Genomic DNA, 20760 nt, shown 5'->3' on the forward strand with positions numbered 1-20760 from the left:
GGGTTGAGGGAGATAAGGAGAAGGTGGGGGTTTGGGGAGGAGGAAGAGGTGGGGGTTTGGGGAGGGAGATGGGGGTTTGGGAGGAGGTGCCTTGAGGGAGGTGGGTTGAGGGAGGTGGGGAGGAGGTGGGTTGAGGGGGAGGACGTGGGTTGAGGGAGATGAGGAGAAGGTGGGGGTTTGGGGAGGGAGATGGGGAGGAGGTGGGTTGAGGGAGGTGGGTTGTGGGGGTTTGGGGAGGGAGATGGGGAGAAGGTGGGGGTTTGGGGAGGGAGATGGGGAGAAGGTGGGGGTTTGGGGAGGGAGATGGGGAGAAGGTGGGGGTTTGGGGAGGGAGATGGGGAGAAGGTGGGGGTTTGGGGAGGGAGATGGGGAGAAGGTGGGGGTTTGGGGAGGGAGATGGGGAGAAGGTGGGGGTTTGGGGAGGGAGATGGGGAGGAGGTGGGGGTTTGGGGAGGGAGATGGGGAGAAGGTGGGGGTTTGGGGAGGGAGATGGGGAGAAGGTGGGGGTTTGGGGAGGGAGATGGGGAGAAGGTGGGGGTTTGGGGAGGGAGATGGGGAGAAGGTGGGGGTTTGGGGAGGGTGATGGGGAGAAGGTGGGGGTTTGGGGAGGGAGATGGGGAGGAGGTGGGTTGAGGGAGGCGGGGAGGAGGTGGGTTGAGGGAGGCGGGGAGGAGGTGGGGGTTTGGGGAGGAGATGGGGAGAAGGTGGGGGTTTGGGGAGGGAGATGGGGAGAAGGTGGGGGTTTGGGGAGGGAGATGGGGAGAAGGTGAGGGTTTGGGGAGGGAGATGGGGAGAAGGTGGGGGTTTGGAGATGGGGAGAAGGTGGGGTTTTGGGGAGGAGGTGGGTTGAGGGAGATGGGGAGAAAGTGGGGGTTTGGGGAGGGAGATGGGGAGGAGGTGGGGGTTTGGGGAGGGAAATGGGGAGAAGGTGGGGGTTTGGGGAGGGAGATGGGGAGGAGGTGGGGGTTTGGGGAGGGAGATGGGGAGAAGGTGGGGGTTTGGGGAGGGAGATGGGGAGAAGGTGGGGGTTTGGGGAGGGAGATGGGGAGAAGGTGGGGGTTTGGGGAGGGAGATGGGGAGGAGGTGGGGTTTTGGGGAGGGAGATGGGGAGAAGGTGGGGGTTTGGGGAGGGAGATGGGGAGAAGGTGGGGGTTTGGGAGGGAGATGGGGAGGAGGTGGGGGTTTGGGGAGGGAGATGGGGAGGAGGTGGGGGTTTGGGGAGGAGGTGGGGAGAAGGTGGGGGTTTGGGGAGGGAGATGGGGAGGAGGTGGGGGTTTGGGGAGGAGATGGGGAGAAGGTGGGGGTTTGGGGAGGGAGATGGGGAGAAGGTGGGGGTTTGGGGAGGGAGATGGGGAGGAGGTGGGGGTTTGGGGAGGGAGATGGGGAGAAGGTGGGGGTTTGGGGAGGGAGATGGGGAGAAGGTGGGGGTTTGGGGAGGGAGATGGGGAGGAGGTGGGGGTTTGGGGAGGAGGTGGGGGTTTGGGGAGGGAGATGGGGAGAAGGTGGGGGTTTGGGGAGGGAGATGGGGAGGAGGTGGGGTTTTGGGGAGGGAGATGGGGAGAAGGTGGGGGTTTGGGGAGGGAGATGGGGAGGAGGTGGGGGTTTGGGGAGGGAGATGGGGAGGAGGTGGGGGTTTGGGGAGGGAGATGGGGAGAAGGTGGGGGTTTGGGGAGGGAGATGGGGAGAACGTGGGGGTTTGGGGAGGGAGATGGGGAGAAGGTGGGGGTTTGGGGAGGGAGATGGGGAGAAGGTGGGGGTTTGGGGAGGGAGATGGGGAGAAGGTGGGGGTTTGGGGAGGGAGATGGGGAGGAGGTGGGGGTTTGGGGAGGGAGATGGGGAGAAGGTGGGGGTTTGGGGAGGGAGATGGGGAGGAGGTGGGGGTTTGGGGAGGGAGATGAGAAGGTGCGGTTCACATGACTGAATATTTTGGGGGGGGTTTGTGTTTTTACAGTGACCAACCCCTGTGATAGAAAGAAATGTGAGTGGCTTTGCCTCCTGAATCCCAACGGAGCGACCTGCACCTGTCCCAACGGAAAGACCATGGTCAACGGGACTTGCATCGAGACCACCTCTCCAACCACCTCACCGGACAGTACGTCGGCCCTTGGCCTTTGCAGGATTGGGGTGGGGTGGGATGGGAGCGCGTGGCGATGCTGATGGGGGTGAGATGGACGGGGGGTGGGAGCATAAACCCCAGCACGGACCAGTTGGGCTCAATGGCCCTGTTTCCGTGCTGTAAAATTTGATGAAATATCCCCCCCTTTGGTTCCTGTTGCCACGTAACTGATTAATTGAACCAAACAGCGCATGTTTACTCTATCGAAACCTGTCGTGATTTTAAATGTCTCCAAATGGGTTCAGAGGTTTGCTCTATGAGGAGAAGCTGAGTAGACTAGGCCTCTGTTCTTTGTTTGGAAGAATAACTGGTGATCTCATTGAAACGTATAAAATTCTAAGAGGGCTTGACAGGGTAGATGCAGGGAGGATGTTTCCCCCCAGGCTGGGGAGTCTAGAACCAGGGGTCACAGTCTCAGGATAAGGGGTCGGCCATTTAACAGAAGATGATAGGAGCAGGAGTCGGCCATTCGGCCCCTCGAGCCTGCTCCGCCATTTAATACGATCATGGCTGATCCGATCATGGACTCAGCTCCACTTCCCCGCCCGCTCCCCATAACCCTTCACTCCCTTATCGCTCAAAAATCTGTCTATCTCCACCTTAAATATATTCAATGTCCCAGCCTCCACAGCTCTCTGGGGCAGAGAATTCCAGATTTACAACCCTCTGAGAGAAGAAATTCCTCCTCATCTCAATTTTAAATGGGCGGCCCCTTATTCTAAGACCATGCCCCCTAGTTCTAGTCTCCCCCATCAGTGGAAACATCCTCTCTGCATCCACCTTGTCGAGCCCCCTCATAATCTTATACGTTTTGATAAGATCACCTCTCATTCTTCTGAATTCCAATGAGTCGAGGCCCAACCTGCTCAACCTTTCCTCATAAGTCAACCTCCTCATCTCCGGAATCAACCGAGTGAACCTTCTCTGAACTGCCTCCAAAGCAAGTATATCCTTTCGTAAATATGGAGACCAAAACTGCACGCAGTACTCCAGGTGTGGCCTCACCAATACCCTGTATAACTGTAGCAAGACTTCCCTGCTTTGTGTGCTTTTCGCTACTCTGGCGGGCAGAGATTTAAAGTAATTGGTCGAAGGATTAGCGGGGAGAAACATAGAAACGTAGAAACTAGGTGCAGGAGTAGGCCACTTGGCCCTTCGAGCCTGCACCACCATTCAATATGATCATGGCTGATCATTCCCTCAGTACCCCATTCCTGCTTTCTCTCCATACCCCCTGATCCCTTTAGCCGTAAGGGCCACATCTAACTCCATTTTGAATATATCTAACGAATTGGCCTCAACAACTTTCTGCGGTAGAGAATTCCACAGGTTCACCACTCTCTGGGTGAAGAAGTTTCTCCTCATCTGGGTCCTAAATGGCTTACCCCTTATCCTTAGACTGTGACCCCTGGTTCTGGACTTCCCCAACATCGGGAACATTCTTCCTGCATCTAACCTGTCCAATCCCGTCAGAATTTTATATGTTTCTATGAGATCCCCTCTCATTCTTCTAAACTCCAGTGAATATAAGCCCAGTCGATCCAGTCTCTCCTCATATGTCAGTCCTGCCATCCCGGGAATCAGTCTGGTGAACCTTCGCTGCACTCCCTCAATAGCAAGAATGTCCTTCCTCAGATTAGGAGACCAAAACTGTACACAATATTCCAGGTGAGGCCTCACCAAGGCCCTGTACAACTGCAGTAAGATCTCCCTGCTCCTATACTCAAATCCCCTCGCTATGAGGACCAACATACCATTTGCATAAACCCCGGCACGGACACAATGGGCCGAAATGGCCTCCGTCCATGCTGTAAATTTCTGTGATTATAATTGCTTTTGGGTTTTGTGTGATTCAGCACAAACGGGATTGGACGCAACAACATCTTGTGTTTATATAGCGCCTTTGACGTGGTAAAACGTCCCATGACGGTTCACAGGAGCGATTATCAGAAAAATTGACACCGAGCCACATAAGGAGATATTAGGGCAGGTGACCCTTGGTCAAAGAGGGAGGTTTTAAGCAACGTCTTAAAGGAGGAAAGAGAGAGAGAGGCGTAGAGGTTTAGGGAGGGAGTTCCAGAGCTTGGGGCCCAGGCGGTTGAAGGCACGGCCACCGATGGTGGAGCGATGGAAATTGAGGGTGGGGGGGTGGGGGAGGACGTGGGGATGCAAGAGAAGCCAGAATTGCAGGAACACGGAGATCGCGGGGATGGGGGGAGGGGAGTGGTCGGGTCCTGGAGGTGATTACAGAGGAAAAGAGTGTTTGAAGACCAGGCCCTCAAATCCACCACCAAGCTCATGGTCTACAGGGCTGTAGTGATACCCGCCCTCCTGTGTGGCTCAGAGACACGGACCATGTATAGTAGACACCTCAAGTCACTGGAGAAATACCACCAACGCTGTCTCCGCAAGATCCTGCAAATCCCCCGGGAGGACAGACGCACCAACGTTAGCGTCCTCGACCAGGCCCAACATCCCCAGCATCGAAGCACTGACCACACTCGACCAGCTCCGCTGGGCAGGGCCACATTGTCCGCATGGCCCCCAGACACGAGACTCCCAAAGCAAGCGCTCTACTCTGAACTCCTTCACGGCAAACAAGCCAAAGGTGGGGCAGAGGAAACGTTACAAGGGACCACCCTCAAAGCCCTCCCTGATAAAGTGCAACATCCCCACCGACACCTGGGAGCCCCTGGCCAAAGACCAGTCCGCCCTAAGTGGAGGGAGTGCATCCGGGAGGGTGCTGAGCACCTCGAGTCTCGTCGCCGAGAGCGTGCAGAAACCAAGCGCAGGCAGCGGAAGGAGCATGCGGCAAACCAGTCCCACCCTCCCCTTCCCTCAACGTCTATCTGTCCCACCTGTGACAGGGACTGTGGTTCCCCTATTGGGCTGTTCAGCCACCTAAGGACTCACTTCAGGAGTGGAAGCAAGTCTTCCTCGATTCCGAGGGACTGCCTATGATGATGATACAGAGATAGGGAGGGGGCGAGGAAGGATTTGTCAATGTGAATTTTGAAATGGAGGCGTTGTTTAACCAGGGGCCAATGTCGGTCAGCGAGCACAGGGGGTGATGGGTGAGCGGGACTTGGTGTGAGTTAGGGCACGGGGGCAGCGAGCACAGGGGGTGATGGGTGAGTGGGACTCGGTGTGAGTTAGGGCACGGGGGCAGCGAGCACAGGGGGTGATGGGTGAGTGGGACAGGGTGCGAGTTAGGACACGGGGCAGTGAGCACAGGGGGTGATGGGTGAGTGGGACTGGGTGCGAGTTAGGACACGGGGTCAGCACGGGGTGATGGGTGAGTGGGACTCGGTGCGAGTTAGGACACGGGGTCAGCGAGCACAGGGGGTGATGGGTGAGCGGGACTCGGTGCGAGTTAGGACACGGGGTCAGTGAGCACAGGGGGTGATGGGTGAGTGGGACTGGGTGTGAGTTAGGACACGGGTCAGTGAGCACAGGGGGTGATGGGTGAGCGGGACTGGGTGTGAGTTAGGACACGGGGCAGTGAGCACAGGGGGTGATGGGTGAGTGGGACTGGGTGTGAGTTAGGACACGGGGCAGTGAGCACAGGGGGTGATGGGTGAGTGGGACTCGGTGTGAGTTAGGACACGGGGCAGTGAGCACAGGGGGTGATGGGTGAGTGGGACTCGGTGTGAGTTAGGACACGGGGTCAGTGAGCACAGGGGGTGATGGGTGAGCGGGACTCGGTGTGAGTTAGGACACGGGGCAGTGAGCACAGGGGGTGATGGGTGAGTGGGACTGGGTGTGAGTTAGGACACGGGGTCAGTGAGCACAGGGGGTGATGGGTGAGTGGGACTGGGTGTGAGTTTTGGATGAGCGAGCTCATTTTCGCTGGAAGGAACCCCCTGTGAGGCGGATCAGGGCGGGGTGGGGGGGCAGAGGTCTGTAAGAGAGATGGCAGCGGATTCTCGCCTCGCTTGCTTCCAGAAAGTCTCTCCTCCCTCCACCCCCCCCCTGAAAGCGGACTGGTGGGAACTGAGCACTGATTGTTGCCCTCTCCTTGCAGCCCCCACGGTCAGTACGTGCACGTTGCACTGCCTGAACGGTGGCAGCTGCTTCCTGAACGAGCGGAGCCAGGCCAAGTGCAAGTGTCAGCCACGTTACACTGGGGAGAAGTGTGAGACGGACCAGTGTCGGGACTACTGCCATAACGGAGGGACCTGCACCGCTTCCCCATCAGGTCTGCTCGCCTCTCGCCCCAATCACACTCCTCGCACTCGCCCCAATCACACTCCTCGCCTCCCGCCCGAATCACACTCCTCGCACTCCCGCCCCAATCACACTCCTCGCACTCCCGCCCCAATCACACTCCTCGCACTCCCGCCCGAATCACACTCCTCGCACTCCCGCCCCAATCACACTCCTCGCACTCCCGCCCCAATCACAATCCTCGCACTCCCGCCCGAATCACACTCCTCGCACTCCCGCCCCAATCACACTCCTCGCACTCCCGCCCGAATCACACTCCTCGCACTCCCGCCCCAATCACACTCCTCGCACTCCCGCCCGAATCACACTCCTCGCACTCTCGCCCCAATCACACTCCTCGCCTCTCGCCCCAATCACACTCCTCGCACTCCCGCCCCAATCACACTCCTCGCACTCCCGCCCCAATCACACTCCTCGCCTCCCGCCCGAATCACACTCCTCGCACTCCCGCCCCAATCACACTCCTCGCACTCCCGCCCCAATCACACTCCTCGCACTCCCGCCCCAATCACACTCCTCGCCTCTCGCCCCAATCACACTCCTCGCCTCTCGCCCCAATCACACTCCTCCCACTCTCGCCCCAATCACACTCCTCGCCTCTCGCCCCAATCACACTCCTCGCCTCTCGCCCCAATCACACTCCTCGCACTCCCGCCCCAATCACACTCCTCGCACTCTCGCCCCAATCACACTCCTCCCACTCTCGCCCCAATCACACTCCTCGCCTCTCGCCCCAATCACACTCCTCCCACTCTCGCCCCAATCACACTCCTCGCCTCTCGCCCCAATCACACTCCTCGCACTCCCGCCCCAATCACACTCCTCGCCTCTCGCCCCAATCACACTCCTCGCCTCTCGCCCCAATCACACTCCTCGCACTCCCGCCCCAATCACACTCCTCGCACTCCCGCCCGAATCACACTCCTCGCACTCCCGCCCCAATCACACTCCTCGCACTCCCGCCCCAATCACACTCCTCGCACTCCCGCCCGAATCACACTCCTCGCACTCCCGCCCCAATCACACTCCTCGCACTCGCGCTCCAATCACACTCCTCGCACTCCCGCCCCAATCACACTCCTCGCACTCCCGCCCCAATCACACTCCTCGCACTCCCGCCCCAATCACACTCCTCGCACTCCCGCCCCAATCACACTCCTCGCCTCTCGCCCCAATCACACTCCTCGCCTCTCGCCCCAATCACACTCCTCGCACTCCCGCCGGAATCACACTCCTCGCCTCCCGCCCCAATCACACTCCTCGCACTCCCGCCCCAATCACACTCCTCGCACTCCCGCCCGAATCACACTCCTCGCACTCCCGCCCCAATCACACTCCTCGCACTCTCGCCCCAATCACACTCCTCGCCTCTCGCCCCAATCACACTCCTCGCACTCCCGCCCCAATCACACTCCTCGCACTCCCGCCCCAATCACACTCCTCGCACTCCCGCCCCAATCACACTCCTCGCCTCTCGCCCCAATCACACTCCTCGCCTCTCGCCCCAATCACACTCCTCGCCTCTCGCCCCAATCACACTCCTCGCACTCCCGCCCCAATCACACTCCTCGCCTCTCGCCCCAATCACACTCCTCGCACTCCCGCCCCAATCACACTCCTCGCCTCTCGCCCCAATCACACTCCTCGCCTCTCGCCCCAATCACACTCCTCGCCTCCCGCCCCAATCACACTCCTCGCCTCTCGCCCCAATCACACTCCTCGCCTCCCGCCCCAATCACACTCCTCGCCTCTCGCCCCAATCACACTCCTCGCCTCTCGCCCCAATCACACTCCTCGCCTCCCGCCCCAATCACACTCCTCGCACTCCCGCCCCAATCACACTCCTCGCCTCTCGCCCCAATCACACTCCTCGCCTCCCGCCCCAATCACACTCCTCGCCTCTCGCCCCAATCACACTCCTCGCCTCCCGCCCCAATCACACTCCTCGCCTCTCGCCCCAATCACACTCCTCGCACTCCCGCCCCAATCACACTCCTCGCCTCTCGCCCCAATCACACTCCTCGCCTCTCGCCCCAATCACACTCCTCGCCTCTCGCCCCAATCACACTCCTCGCCTCTCGCCCCAATCACACTCCTCGCACTCCCGCCCCAATCACACTCCTCGCACTCCCGCCCCAATCACACTCCTCGCACTCCCGCCCCAATCACACTCCTCGCCTCTCGCCCCAATCACACTCCTCGCCTCTCGCCCCAATCACACTCCTCGCCTCTCGCCCCAATCACACTCCTCGCCTCTCGCCCCAATCACACTCCTCGCCTCTCGCCCCAATCACACTCCTCGCACTCCCGCCCCAATCACACTCCTCGCACTCTCACCCGAATCACACTCCTCGCCTCTCGCCCGAATCACACTCCTCGCACTCCCGCCCGAATCACACTCCTCCCACTCCCGCCCCAATCACACTCCTCCCACTCCCGCCCCAATCACACTCCTCGCACTCCCGCCCCAATCACACTCCTCGCACTCCCGCCCCAATCACACTCCTCGCCTCCCGCCCGAATCACACTCCTCGCACTCCCGCCCCAATCACACTCCTCCCACTCCCGCCCCAATCACACTCCTCGCACTCCCGCCCCAATCACACTCCTCGCACTCCCGCCCCAATCACACTCCTCGCACTCCCGCCCCAATCACACTCCTCGCCTCTCGCCCGAATCACACTCCTCGCACTCCCGCCCGAATCACACTCCTCCCACTCCCGCCCCAATCACACTCCTCCCACTCCCGCCCCAATCACACTCCTCGCACTCCCGCCCGAATCACACTCCTCGCACTCCCGCCCGAATCACACTCCTCGCACTCCCGCCCCAATCACACTCCTCGCACTCCCGCCCCAATCACACTCCTCGCACTCCCGCCCGAATCACACTCCTCCCACTCTCGCCCGAATCACACTCCTCGCACTCCCGCCGGAATCACACTCCTCGCACTCCCGCCCGAATCACACTCCTCGCACTCTCGCCCCAATCACACTCCTCGCACTCTCGCCCCAATCACACTCCTCGCACTCCCGCCCCAATCACACTCCTCGCACTCCCGCCCCAATCACACTCCTCCCACTCCCGCCCCAATCACACTCCTCGCACTCCCGCCCGAATCACACTCCTCGCACTCTCGCCCGAATCACACTCCTCGCACTCCCGCCCGAATCACACTCCTCGCACTCCCGCCCGAATCACACTCCTCGCACTCGCCCGAATCACACTCCTCGCACTCCCGCCCGAATCACACTCCTCGCACTCGCCCGAATCACACTCCTCGCACTCCCGCCCGAATCACACTCCTCGCACTCCCGCCCGAATCACACTCCTCGCACTCCCGCCCGAATCACACTCCTCACACTCCCGCCCGAATCACACTCCTCGCACTCGCCCGAATCACACTCCTCGCACTCCCGCCCCAATCACACTCCTCGCACTCCCGCCCCAATCACACTCCTCGCACTCCCGCCCGAATCACACTCCTCGCACTCCCGCCCGAATCACACTCCTCGCACTCCCGCCCGAATCACACTCCTCGCACTCCCGCCCGAATCACACTCCTCGCACTCCCGCCCGAATCACACTCCTCGCACTCCCGCCCGAATCACACTCCTCGCACTCTCGCCCGAATCACACTCCTCGCACTCTCGCCCGAATCACACTCCTCGCACTCTCGCCGGAATCACACTCCTCGCACTCCCGCCCGAATCACACTCCTCGCACTCCCGCCCGAATCACACTCCTCGCACTCCCGCCCCAATCACACTCCTCGCACTCCCGCCCGAATCACACTCCTCGCACTCTCGCCCGAATCACACTCGTCGCACTCTCGCCCGAATCACACTCCTCGCACTCCCGCCCGAATCACACTCCTCGCACTCCCGCCCGAATCACACTCCTCGCACTCCCGCCCGAATCACACTCCTCGCACTCCCGCCTGAATCACACTCGTCGCACTCCCGCCCGCGCTGATCCGCATTCGCTCCCGCGCTTACTCTCAATCACCCGTGCTTATTCGCTGTCTCGCGGTTACTCTCTCTCCCTCTCGTGGTTACTCTCTCGCTCTCGCTCTCTCTCGCGGACGCTCTCTCTCGCGGACGCTCTCTCTCGCGGACGCTCTCTCTCGCGGACGCTCTCTCTCGCTCTCGCTCTCTCTCTCGCGGACGCTCGCTCTCGCTCTCTCTCTCGCGGACGCTCTCTCTCTCGCGGACGCTCTCTCTCTCGCGGACGCTCTCTCTCTCGCTCTCGCTCTCTCTCGCGGACGCTCTCTCTCGCGGACGCTCTCTCTCGCGGACGCTCTCTCTCGCGGACGCTCTCTCTCGCGGACTCTCGCTCTCTCGCTCTCTCGCTGACGCTCTCTCTCGCTCGCTCTCTCTCGCGGACGCTCTCGCTCGCTCTCTCGCGGACGCTCTCTCTCGCGGACGCTCGCTCTCGCTCGCTCTCTCTCGCGGACGCTCTCGCTCGCTCTCTCGCGGACGCTCTCTCTCGCGGACGCTCGCTCTCGCTCTCGCGGACGCTCTCGCTCTCGCTCTCTCTCGCGGACGCTCTCTCTCGCTCTCTCTCTCGCGGACGCTCTCTCTCGCGGACGCTCTCTCTCGCGGACGCTCTCTCTCGCGGACGCTCTCTCTCGCTCTCGCTCTCTCTCGCGGACGCTCTCTCTCGCGGACGCTCGCTCTCGCTCTCGCGGACGCTCTCTCTCGCTCGCTCTCTCTCGCGGACGCTCTCTCTCGCTCTCTCTCTCGCGGACGCTCTCTCGCGGACGCTCTCTCTCGCGGACGCTCTCTCTCGCGGACGCTCTCTCTCGCGGACGCTCTCTCTCGCGGACGCTCTCTCTCGCTCTCGCTCTCGCTCTCTCGCTCTCTCGCTCTCGCTCTCTCTCTCGCGGACGCTCTCTCGCGGACGCTCTCTCTCGCGGACGCTCTCTCTCGCGGACGCTCTCTCTCGCTCTCGGTCTCTCTCTCGCGGTCGCTCTCGCTCTCGCTCTCTCTCTCGCGGACGCTCTCTCTCTCGCGGACGCTCTCTCTCTCGCGGACGCTCGCTCTCGCGGACGCTCTCTCTCGCTCGCTCTCTCTCGCGAACGCGCTCTCTCGCGGACGCTCTCGCTCGCTCGCTCTCTCTCGCTCTCGCTCTCTCTCGCTCTCGCTCTCTCTCTCGCGGACGCTCTCGCTCTCGCTCTCTCTCTCGCGGACGCTCTCTCTCTCGCGGACGCTCTCTCTCTCGCGGACGCTCTCTCTCTCGCGGACGCTCTCTCTCGCTCGCTCTCTCTCGCGGACGCGCTCTCTCGCGGACGCTCTCGCTCGCTCGCTCTCTCTCGCTCTCTCTCTCGCGGACGCTCTCTCTCGCGGTCGCTCTCTCTCGCTCGCTCTCTCTCGCGGACGCTCTCGCTCGCTCGCTCTCTCTCGCTCTTGCTCTCGCGGACGCTCTCTCTCGCTCTCGCTCTCGCGGACGCTCTTTCTCGCTCTCTCTCTCGCGGACGCTCTCTCTCGCTCGCTCTCGCGGACGCTCTCGCTCGCTCGCTCGCTCGCTCTCTCTCGCTCGCTCTCTCTCTCGCGGACGCGCTCTCTCGCTCGCTCTCTCGCGGACGCTCTCTCTCGCTCTCTCTCTCGCGGACGCTCTCTCTCGCGGACGCTCTCTCTCGCTCTCTCTCTCGCGGACGCTCTCTCTCGCGGACGCTCTCTCTCGCTCTCTCTCTCGCGGACTCTCTCTCTCGCTCTCTCTCTCGCGGACGCTCTCTCTCGCGGACGCTCTCTCTCGCTCTCGCTCGCTCTCTCTCGCTCTCGCTCGCTCTCTCGCGGACGCTCTCTCTCGCGGACGCTCTCTCTCGCTCTCTCTCTCGCGGACGCTCTCCCTCGCGGACGCTCTCTCGCTCGCTCTCTCTCGCTCTCTCTCGCTCTCGCGGACGCTCTCTCTCGCTCTCGCTCTCTCTCGCGGACGCTCTCTCTCGCTCGCTCTCTCTCGCTCGCTCTCTCGCTCTCTCTCGCGGACGCTCTCTCTCGCTCTCTCGCGGACGCTCTCTCTCGCTCTCGCTCTCGCGGACGCTCTCTCTCGCTCGCTCTCTCTCGCTCTCGCTCTCGCTCGCTCTCTCGCTCTCTCGCGGACGCTCTCTCGCTCTCTCTCGCGGACGCTCTCGCTCTCGCTCGCTCTCTCGCTCTCGCGGACGCGCTCGCTCGCTCTCTCTCGCTCTCGCGGACGCTCTCTCTCGCTCGCTCTCTCTCGCTCTCGCTCTCGCGGACGCTCTCTCTCGCGGACGCTCTCTCGCTCTCTCTCGCGGACGCTCTCGCTCGCTCTCGCTCTCGCTCGCTCTCTCTCGCTCTCTCTCGCGGACGCTCTCTCTCGCTCTCTCTCGCGGACGCTCTCTCTTGCTCGTTCTCTCTCGCTCTCGCTCTCGCGGACGCTCTCGCTCTCTCGCTCTCGCTCTCGCGGACGCTCTCTCTCGCTCTCGCGGACGCTCTCTCTCGCGGACGCTCTCTCTCGCTCTCGCGGACGCTCTCTCTCGCGGACGCTCTCTCTCGCTCTCGCGGACGCTCTCTCTCGCTCTCGCTCTCGCGGACGCTCTCTCTCGCTCGCTCTCTCTCGCGGACGCTCTCTCTCGCGGACGCTCGCTCTCGCTCTCGCGGACGCTCTCTCTCGCGGACGCTCTCTCTCGCTCGCTCTCTCGCGGACGCTCTCTCGCGGACGCTCTCTCTCGCTCTCTCTCTCGCGGACGCTCTCTCTCGCTCGCTCTCTCTCGCTCTTGATCTCGCGGACGCTCTCTCTCGCTCTCTCTCGCTCTCGCTCTCGCGGACGCTCTCTCTCGCTCTCTCTCGCGGACGCTCTCTCTCGCTCGCTCTCTCTCGCGGACGCTCTCTCTCGCTCTCTCTCTCGCGGACGCTCTCTCTCGCGGACGCTCTCGCTCGCTCTCTCTCTCGCGGACGCTCTCGCTCGCTCTCTCTCTCGCGGACGCTCTCTCTCGCTCTCGCGGACGCTCTCTCTCGCTCACTCTCTCTCGCGGACGCTCTCTCTCGCTCTCTCTCTCGCGGACGCTCTCACTCGCTCTCGCTCGCTCGCTCGCTCGCTCTCTCTCGCTCTTGCGAACGCTCTCTCTCGCTCGCTCTGTCTCGCGGACGCTCTCTCTCGCTCTCTCTCTCGCGGACGCTCTCTCTCTCTCGCTCTCTCTCTCGCGGACGCTCTCTCTCGCTCTCTCTCTCGCGGACGCGCTCTCTCGCGGACGCTCTCTCTCGCTCGCTCTCTCTCGCGGACGCTCGCTCTCTCTCGCGGACGCTCTCTCTCGCGGACGCTCTCTCTCGCGGACGCTCTCTCTCTCGCTCTCTCGCGGACGCTCTCTCTCGCGGACGCTTTCTCTCGCTCGCTCTCTCTCGCGGACGCTCTCTCTCTCGCGGACGCTCTCTCTCTCGCGGACGCTCTCTCTCTCGCGGACGCTCTCTCTCGCGCTCGCTCTCTCTCGCGGACGCTCTCTCGCGGACGCTCTCTCTCGCTCGCTCTCTCTCGCGGACGCTCTCTCTCGCGGACGCTCTCGCTCGCTCTCTCGCGGACGCTCTCTCTCGCGGACGCTCTCTCTCGCGGACGCTCTCTCTCGCGGACGCTCTCTCTCTCTCGCGGACGCTCTCTCTCTCTCGCGGACGCTCTCTCTCGCGGACGCTCTCTCTCGCGGACGCTCTCTCTCGCGGACGCTCTCTCTCGCTCTCTCTCTCGCGGACGCTATATCTCGCGGACGCTCTCTTTCGCGGACGCTCTCTTTCGCGGACGCTCTCTCTCGCGGACGCTCTCTCTCTCGTGGACGCTCTCACTCGCTCTCGCGCTCTCTCTCTCGCGGACGCTCTCTCTCGCGGTCGCTCTCGCTCTCTGTCTCTGTCTCTCTCTTGCTCTCGCTCTCTCGCGATCTCTCTGTCGCTCGGTCTCTCTCTGTCGCTCGCTCTCTCTCGCGCTCTCTCTCTCTCGCTCGCGCTCTCGCTCTCTCTCTCTCGCTCGCGCTCGCGCTCGCGCTCTCGCTCTCTGTCTCGCTCTCTGTCTCGCTCTCTGTCTCGCTCTCTGTCTCGCTCTCTGTCTCGCTCTCTGTCTCGCTCTCTGTCTCGCTCTCTGTCTCGCTCTCGCTCTCGCTCTCGCTCTCGCTCTCTGTCTCTCTCTCGCTCTCTGTCTCTCTCTCGCTCTCTGTCTCTCTCTCGCTCTCTGTCTCTCTCTCTCGCGCTCTCTCGCTCGCGCTCTCTCTCGCTCGCTCTCTGTCTCTCTCTCTGTCTCTCTCTTGCTCTCTGTCTCTCTCTCTCGCGCTCTCTCGCTCGCGCTCTCTCTCGCTCGCTCTCTGTCTCTCTCTCTGTCTCTCTCTCTCTCCCTCTCCCCCTCTCTCTCTCTCACGCGGTCTCTCGCTCTCTCTCGCTCTCACGGTCGCGCTCTATCTCTCTCTCTCTCTCTCTCGCTCGGTCTCTCGCTCTCTCTCTCTCGCGCTCTCTCTCTCTCTCGCGCGGTCTCTCGCCCTCTGTCTCTCTCTCTCTCTCTGTCACTCTCTCGCTCTCTGTCTCTCTCTCGCTCTCTCTCTCTGTCTGTCTCTCTCTCTCTGTCTGTCTCTCTCTCGCTTGCTCTCTCTGTCTCTCGCTTGCTCTCTCGCTCTCGCTCTCTTTCGACCTCTCTCTGTCTCTGTCTCGCTCTCTCACTCGCTCTCGCTCTCTCTCGCACTCTCTCTCTCTCGCACTCTCTCTCGCACTCTCTCTCGCGGTCGCTCTCTCTCGCGGTCGCTCTCTCTCGCGGACGCTCTCTCTCGCTCGCTCTCTCTCGCTCTCTCTCGCGGACGCTCTCTCTCGCGGTGGCTCTCTCTCGCGGTCGCTCTCTCTCGCGGACGCTCTCTCTCGCTCGCTCTCTCTCGCGGACGCTCTCTCTCGCGGACGCTCTCTCTCGCGGACGCTCTCTCTCGCGGACGCTCTCTCTCGCGGACGCTCTCTCTCGCGGACGCTCTCTCTCGCGGACGCTCTCTCTCGCGGACGCTCTCTCTCGCGGACGCTCTCTCTCGCGGACGCTCTCTCTCGCTCTCGCTCTCTCTCTCGCGGACGCTCTCTCTCTCGCGGACGCTCTCTCTCTCGCGGACGCTCTCTCTCGCGGTCGCTCTCGCTCTCTGTCTCTGTCTCTCTCTTGCTCTCGCTCTCTCTCTGTCGCTCGCTCTCTCTCGCTCGCTCTCTCTCGCTCGCGCTCGCGCTCTCGCTCTCTGTCTCGCTCTCTGTCTCGCTCTCTGTCTCGCTCTCTGTCTCGCTCTCTGTCTCGCTCTCTGTCTCGCTCTCTGTCTCGCTCTCGCTCTCGCTCTCGCTCTCGCTCTCTGTCTCTCTCTCGCTCTCGCTCTCTGTCTCGCTCTCTGTCTCGCTCTCGCTCTCGCTCTCGCTCTCTGTCTCTCTCTCGCTCTCTGTCTCTCTCGCGCTCTCGCGCTCTCTCGCTCTCGCTCGCTCGCTCTCTGTCTCTCTCTCTGTCTCTCTCTCTCCCTCTCCCCCCCTCTCTCTCTCTCTCGCGGTCTCTCGCTCTCTCTCGCTCTCACGGTCGCGCTCTATCTCTCTCTCTCTCTCGCTCGGTCTCTCGCTCGGTCTCTCGCTCTCTCTCTCTCTCGCGCTCTCTCTCTCTCTCGCGCGGTCTCTCGCTCTCTGTCTCTCTCTCGCTCTCTCTCTCTGTCTGTCTCTCTCTCGCTTGCTCTCTCTGTCTCTCGCTTGCTCTCTCTGTCTCTCGCTTGCTCTCTCTGTCTCTCGCTTGCTCTCTCGCTCTCGCTCTCTTTCGACCTCTCTCTGTCTCTGTCTCGCTCTCTCACTCGCTCTCGCTCTCTCTCGCTGTCTCTCTCTCTCGCACTCTCTCTCTCTCGCACTCTCTCTCTCTCGCACTCTCTCTCTCTCGCACTCTCTCTCGCACTCTCTCGCACTCTCTCTCTCTCTCGCTCTCTCTCGCGGTCGCTCTCTCTCCCGCGGTCGCTCTCTCTCTCTCTCCCGCGGTCGCTCTCTCTCTCGCTCTCTCTCTCGCTCTCGCTCGCTCTCTTTCGCTCTCGCTCTCACTCTGTCTCGCTCTCACTCTGTCTCGCTCTCACTCTGTCTCGCTCTCACTCTGTCTCGCTCTCACTCTGTCTCGCTCTCACTCTGTCTCGCTCTCTCTCTGTCTCGCTCTCTCTCTGTCTCGCTCTCTCTCTGTCTCGCTCTCTCTCTGTCTCGCTCTCTCTCTGTCTCGCTCTCTCTCTGTCTCGTTCTCTCTCTGTCTCGCTCTCTCTCTGTCTCGCTCTCTCTCTGTCTCGCTCTCGCTCTGTCTCGCTCTCGCTCTGTCTCGCTCTCGCTCTGTCTCGCTCTCGCTCTGTCTCGCTCTCGCTCTGTCTCGCTCTCGCTCTGTCTCGCTCTCGCTCTGTCTCGCTCTCGCTCTGTCTCGCTCTCGCTCTGTCTCGCTCTCGCTCTGTCTCGCTCTCGCTCTGTCTCGCTCTCGCTCTGTCTCGCTCTCGCTCTGTCTCGCTCTCGCTCTGTCTCGCTCTCGCTCTGTCTCGCTCTCGCTCTGTCTCGCTCTCGCTCTGTCTCGCTCTCGCTCTGTCTCGCTCTCGCTCTGTCTCGCTCTCGCTCTGTCTCGCTCTCGCTCTGTCTCGCTCTCGCTCTGTCTCGCTCTCGCTCTGTCTCGCTCTCGCTCTGGCTCGCTCTCGCTCTCGCTCGCTCTCGCTCTCGCTCGCTCTCGCTCTCGCTCTGTCTCGCTCTCGCTCTCGCTCTGTCTCGCTCTCGCTCTGTCTCGCTCTCGCTCTGTCTCGCTCTCGCTCTGTCTCGCTCTCGCTCTGTCTCGCTCTCGCTCTGTCTCGCTCTCGCTCTGTCTCGCTCTCGCTCTGTCTCGCTCTCGCTCTGTCTCGCTCTCGCTCTGTCTCGCTCTCGCTCTGTCTCGCTCTCGCTCTGTCTCGCTCTCGCTCTGTCTCGCTCTCGCTCTCGCTCGCTCTCGCTCTCGCTCGCTCTCGCTCTCGCTCTGTCTCGCTCTCGCTCTCGCTCTGTCTCGCTCTCGCTCTGTCTCGCTCTCGCTCTGTCTCGCTCTCGCTCTGTCTCGCTCTCGCTCTGTCTCGCTCTCGCTCTGTCTCGCTCTCGCTCTGTCTCGCTCTCGCTCTGTCTCGCTCTCGCTCTGTCTCGCTCTCGCTCTGTCTCGCTCTCGCTCTGTCTCGCTCTCGCTCTGTCTCGCTCTCGCTCTGTCTCGCTCTCGCTCTGTCTCGCTCTCGCTCTGTCTCGCTCTCGCTCTGTCTCGCTCTGTCTCGCTCTCGCTCTGTCTCGCTCTCGCTCTCGCTCTGTCTCGCTCTCGCTCTGTCTCGCTCTCGCTCTCGCTCTGTCTCGCTCTCGCTCTGTCTCGCTCTCGCTCTGTCTCGCTCTCGCTCTCGCTCTCGCTCTGTCTCGCTCTCGCTCTGTCTCGCTCTCGCTCTGTCTCGCTCTCGCTCTGTCTCGCTCTCGCTCTGTCTCGCTCTCGCTCTGTCTCGCTCTCGCTCTGTCTCGCTCTCGCTCTGTCTCGCTCTCGCTCTGTCTCGCTCTCGCTCTGTCTCGCTCTCGCTCTGTCTCGCTCTCGCTCTGTCTCGCTCTCGCTCTGTCTCGCTCTCGCTCTGTCTCGCTCTCGCTCTGTCTCGCTCTCGCTCTGTCTCGCTCTCGCTCTGTCTCGCTCTCGCTCTGTCTCGCTCTCGCTCTGTCTCGCTCTCGCTCTGTCTCGCTCTCGCTCTGTCTCGCTCTCGCTCTGTCTCGCTCTCGCTCTGTCTCGCTCTCGCTCTGTCTCGCTCTCTCTCTGTCTCGCTCTCTCTCTGTCTCGCTCTCGCTCTGTCTCGCTCTCGCTCTCTCTCTCGCTCTCGCTCTCTCTCGCGCTCTCTCTCTCGCTCGCTCTCTCTCTCGCTCGCTCTCTCTCTCTCGCGCTCTCTCTCTCTCTCGCGCTCTCTCTCGCGCTCTCTCTCTCTCTCGCGCTCTCTCTCGCGCTCTCTCTCTCTCGCGCTCTCTCTCTCTCTCGCGCTCTCTCTCGCGCTCTCTCTCTCTCGCGCTCTCTCTCTCTCGCTCTCTCTCTCTCGCGCTCTCTCTCTCGCTCTCTCTCTCTCGCGCTCTCTCTCTCGCTCTCTCTCTCTCGGTCGCTCTCTCGATCTCTCGCTCGCTCTTTCGCTCACGGTCGCTCTCTCGCGCGCTCTCTCTCGCGCTCGCTCTCGCTCTCGCACGCTCTCGCTCTCGCACGCTCTCTCTCGCGCTCTCGCTCTCTTGCGCTCTCTCGCGCTCGCTCTCGGTCGCTCTCGGTCGCTCTCTCGCTCGCTCGCTCTCTCTCTCGCTCTCTCGCTCGCTCTTTCGCTCTCTCGCTCTCTCTCTCGCTCTCGGTCGCTCTCTCGATCTCTCGCTCGCTCTTTCGCTCACGGTCGCTCTCTCGCGCGCGCTCTCTCTCGCGCTCGCTCTCGCTCTCGCACGCTCTCTCTCGCGCTCTCGCTCTCTTGCGCTCTCTCGCGCTCTCTCTCGCTCTCGGTCGCTCTCGCTCGCTCGCTCGCTCTCTCTCGCTCTCTCGCTCGCTCTTTCGCTCTCGGTCGCTCTCTCTCGCTCGCTCTCTCTCGCTCGCTCTCGGTCGCTCTCTCGCTCTCGCTCGCTCTCTCGCACGCTCTCGCACGCTCTCTCTCGCGCTCTCGGTCGCTCTCTTTCGCTCGCTCTCGCTCGCTCTCTCGCGCTCTCTCTCTCTCGCGCTCTCTCTCTCTCGCGGTCGCACTCTGTCTGTCTGTCTCTCTGTCTGTCTGTCTCTCTCTCTCTCTCTCTCTCTCTCTCTCTCTCTCTCTCGCGCTCTCTCTCGCGCTCTCTCTCGCGCTCTCTCTCCCTCTCTCTCTCTCTCTCTCTCTCTCTCTCTCTCTCTCTCTCTCGCGCTCTCTCTCTCTCTCTCTCTCTCTCTCTCGCTCTCTCTCGCTCTCTCTCGCTCTCTCTCGCTCTCTCTCGCTCTCTCTCGCTCTCTCTCGCTCTCTCTCGCTCTCTCTCGCTCTCTCGCGCTCTCTCGCGCTCTCTCTCTCTCTCTCTCTCTCTCTCTCTCTCTCTCGCGCTCTCTCTCTCCCTCTCTCGCGCTCTCTCTCTCCCTCTCTCTCTCTCTCTCTCTCTCGGTCACCCCTCACTCTGCCGGGGCTGTGTGTTGATTGCTACCTATAGTTACATGCTCGGTGTATCCTGTGTTAGGAATGCCGACCTGTCGATGCCCTAATGGATTCACGGGACCCAACTGCCGGAAGAAAGTGTGTGATGGTTACTGCCGAAACGGTGCTCCCTGCACCGTCAACTCCGGCAATCAGCCCAACTGCCGCTGTCCGGCCGGCATTGATGGCGAGAGGTGCCAATACCGTGAGTAACACTGCTCGCCATTCTGTGTGTGTCTGTCTCTGTCTGTGTGTGAGTCTGTGTGAGCGTGTGTGTCTGTGTGAGTGTCTGTCTGTGTGAGTGTGTGTGTCTGTGAGCGTGTGTCTCTGTCTGTCTCTGAGTGTCTGTCTCTGAGTGTCTGTCTGTGTGAGTGTCTGTCTGTGAGAGTGTCTGTCTGTGAGAGTGTCTGTCTGTGAGAGTGTCTGTCTGTGAGAGTGTCTGTCTGTGAGAGTGTCTGTCTGTGAGAGTGTCTGTCTGTGAGAGTGTCTGTCTGTGAGAGTGTCTGTCTGTGAGAGTGTCTGTCTGTGAGAGTGTCTGTCTGTGAGAGTGTCTGTCTGTGAGAGTGTGTCTGTCTGTGAGAGTGTGTCTGTCTGTGAGAGTGTGTCTGTCTGTGAGAGTGTGTCTGTCTGTGAGAGTGTGTCTGTCTGTGAGAGTGTGTCTGTCTGTGAGAGTGTGTCTGTCTGTCTGTCTGTGTGTGTCTGTCTGTGAGTGTCTGTCTGTGAGTGTCTGTCTGTGTCTGTCTGTCTGTGAGAGTGTCTGTCTGTGAGAGTGTCTGTCTGTGAGAGTGTCTCTCTGTGTGAGTGTCTCTCTGTGTGAGTGTCTGTCTCTGTCTGTGTGAGTGTGTGTCTGTCTGTGTGAGTCTGTGTCTGTGCATCACTACGTGTGAGCGTGTGTCTCTCTGTCTCTGCACATCTCTACATGTCTGTGTGTGTGTTTCTGTCTGCGCATCTCTACGTGTGTGTGCAACGCGTTTTTCTGGAGTGAGGGCTCGAACCCATAACTCCTAGGCGAGACACGGGGAGGGAGGAGGCGAGACATGGGGATGGAGGGAGGGAGGGAGACCGGGAGGGAGGGAGACCGGGACGGAGGGAGGGAGGGAGACCGGGACGGAGGGAGGGAGGGAGACCGACACGGAGGGAGGGAAGGAGACCGACACGGAGGGAGGGAAGGAGACCGACACGGAGGGAGGGAAGGAGACCGACACGGAGGGAGGGAAGGAGACCGACACGGAGGGAGGGAAGGAGACCGACACGGAGGGAGGGAGGGAGACCGACACGGAGGGAGGGAAGGAGACCGACACGGAGGGAGGGAAGGAGACCGACA

At 61.6% G+C, this 20760-nt stretch overlaps 1 protein-coding gene across 1 annotated transcript in view; it reads left to right on the forward strand.

Annotated features, from left to right (window-relative positions):
• LOC139241096 (low-density lipoprotein receptor-related protein 1-like) overlaps nucleotides 1-20760 on the forward strand; it is a 440653-nt gene that overhangs the window by 406051 nt on the left and 13842 nt on the right. Inside the window, 3 exon segments of the mRNA XM_070869785.1 lie at nucleotides 1952-2092; nucleotides 6141-6314; nucleotides 19480-19641. Coding sequence (XP_070725886.1) covers nucleotides 1952-2092; nucleotides 6141-6314; nucleotides 19480-19641 — 477 coding nt within the window.

Source organism: Pristiophorus japonicus, chromosome Y, assembly GCF_044704955.1.
Source record: "Pristiophorus japonicus isolate sPriJap1 chromosome Y, sPriJap1.hap1, whole genome shotgun sequence".
Taxonomy (NCBI): domain Eukaryota; kingdom Metazoa; phylum Chordata; class Chondrichthyes; family Pristiophoridae; genus Pristiophorus; species Pristiophorus japonicus.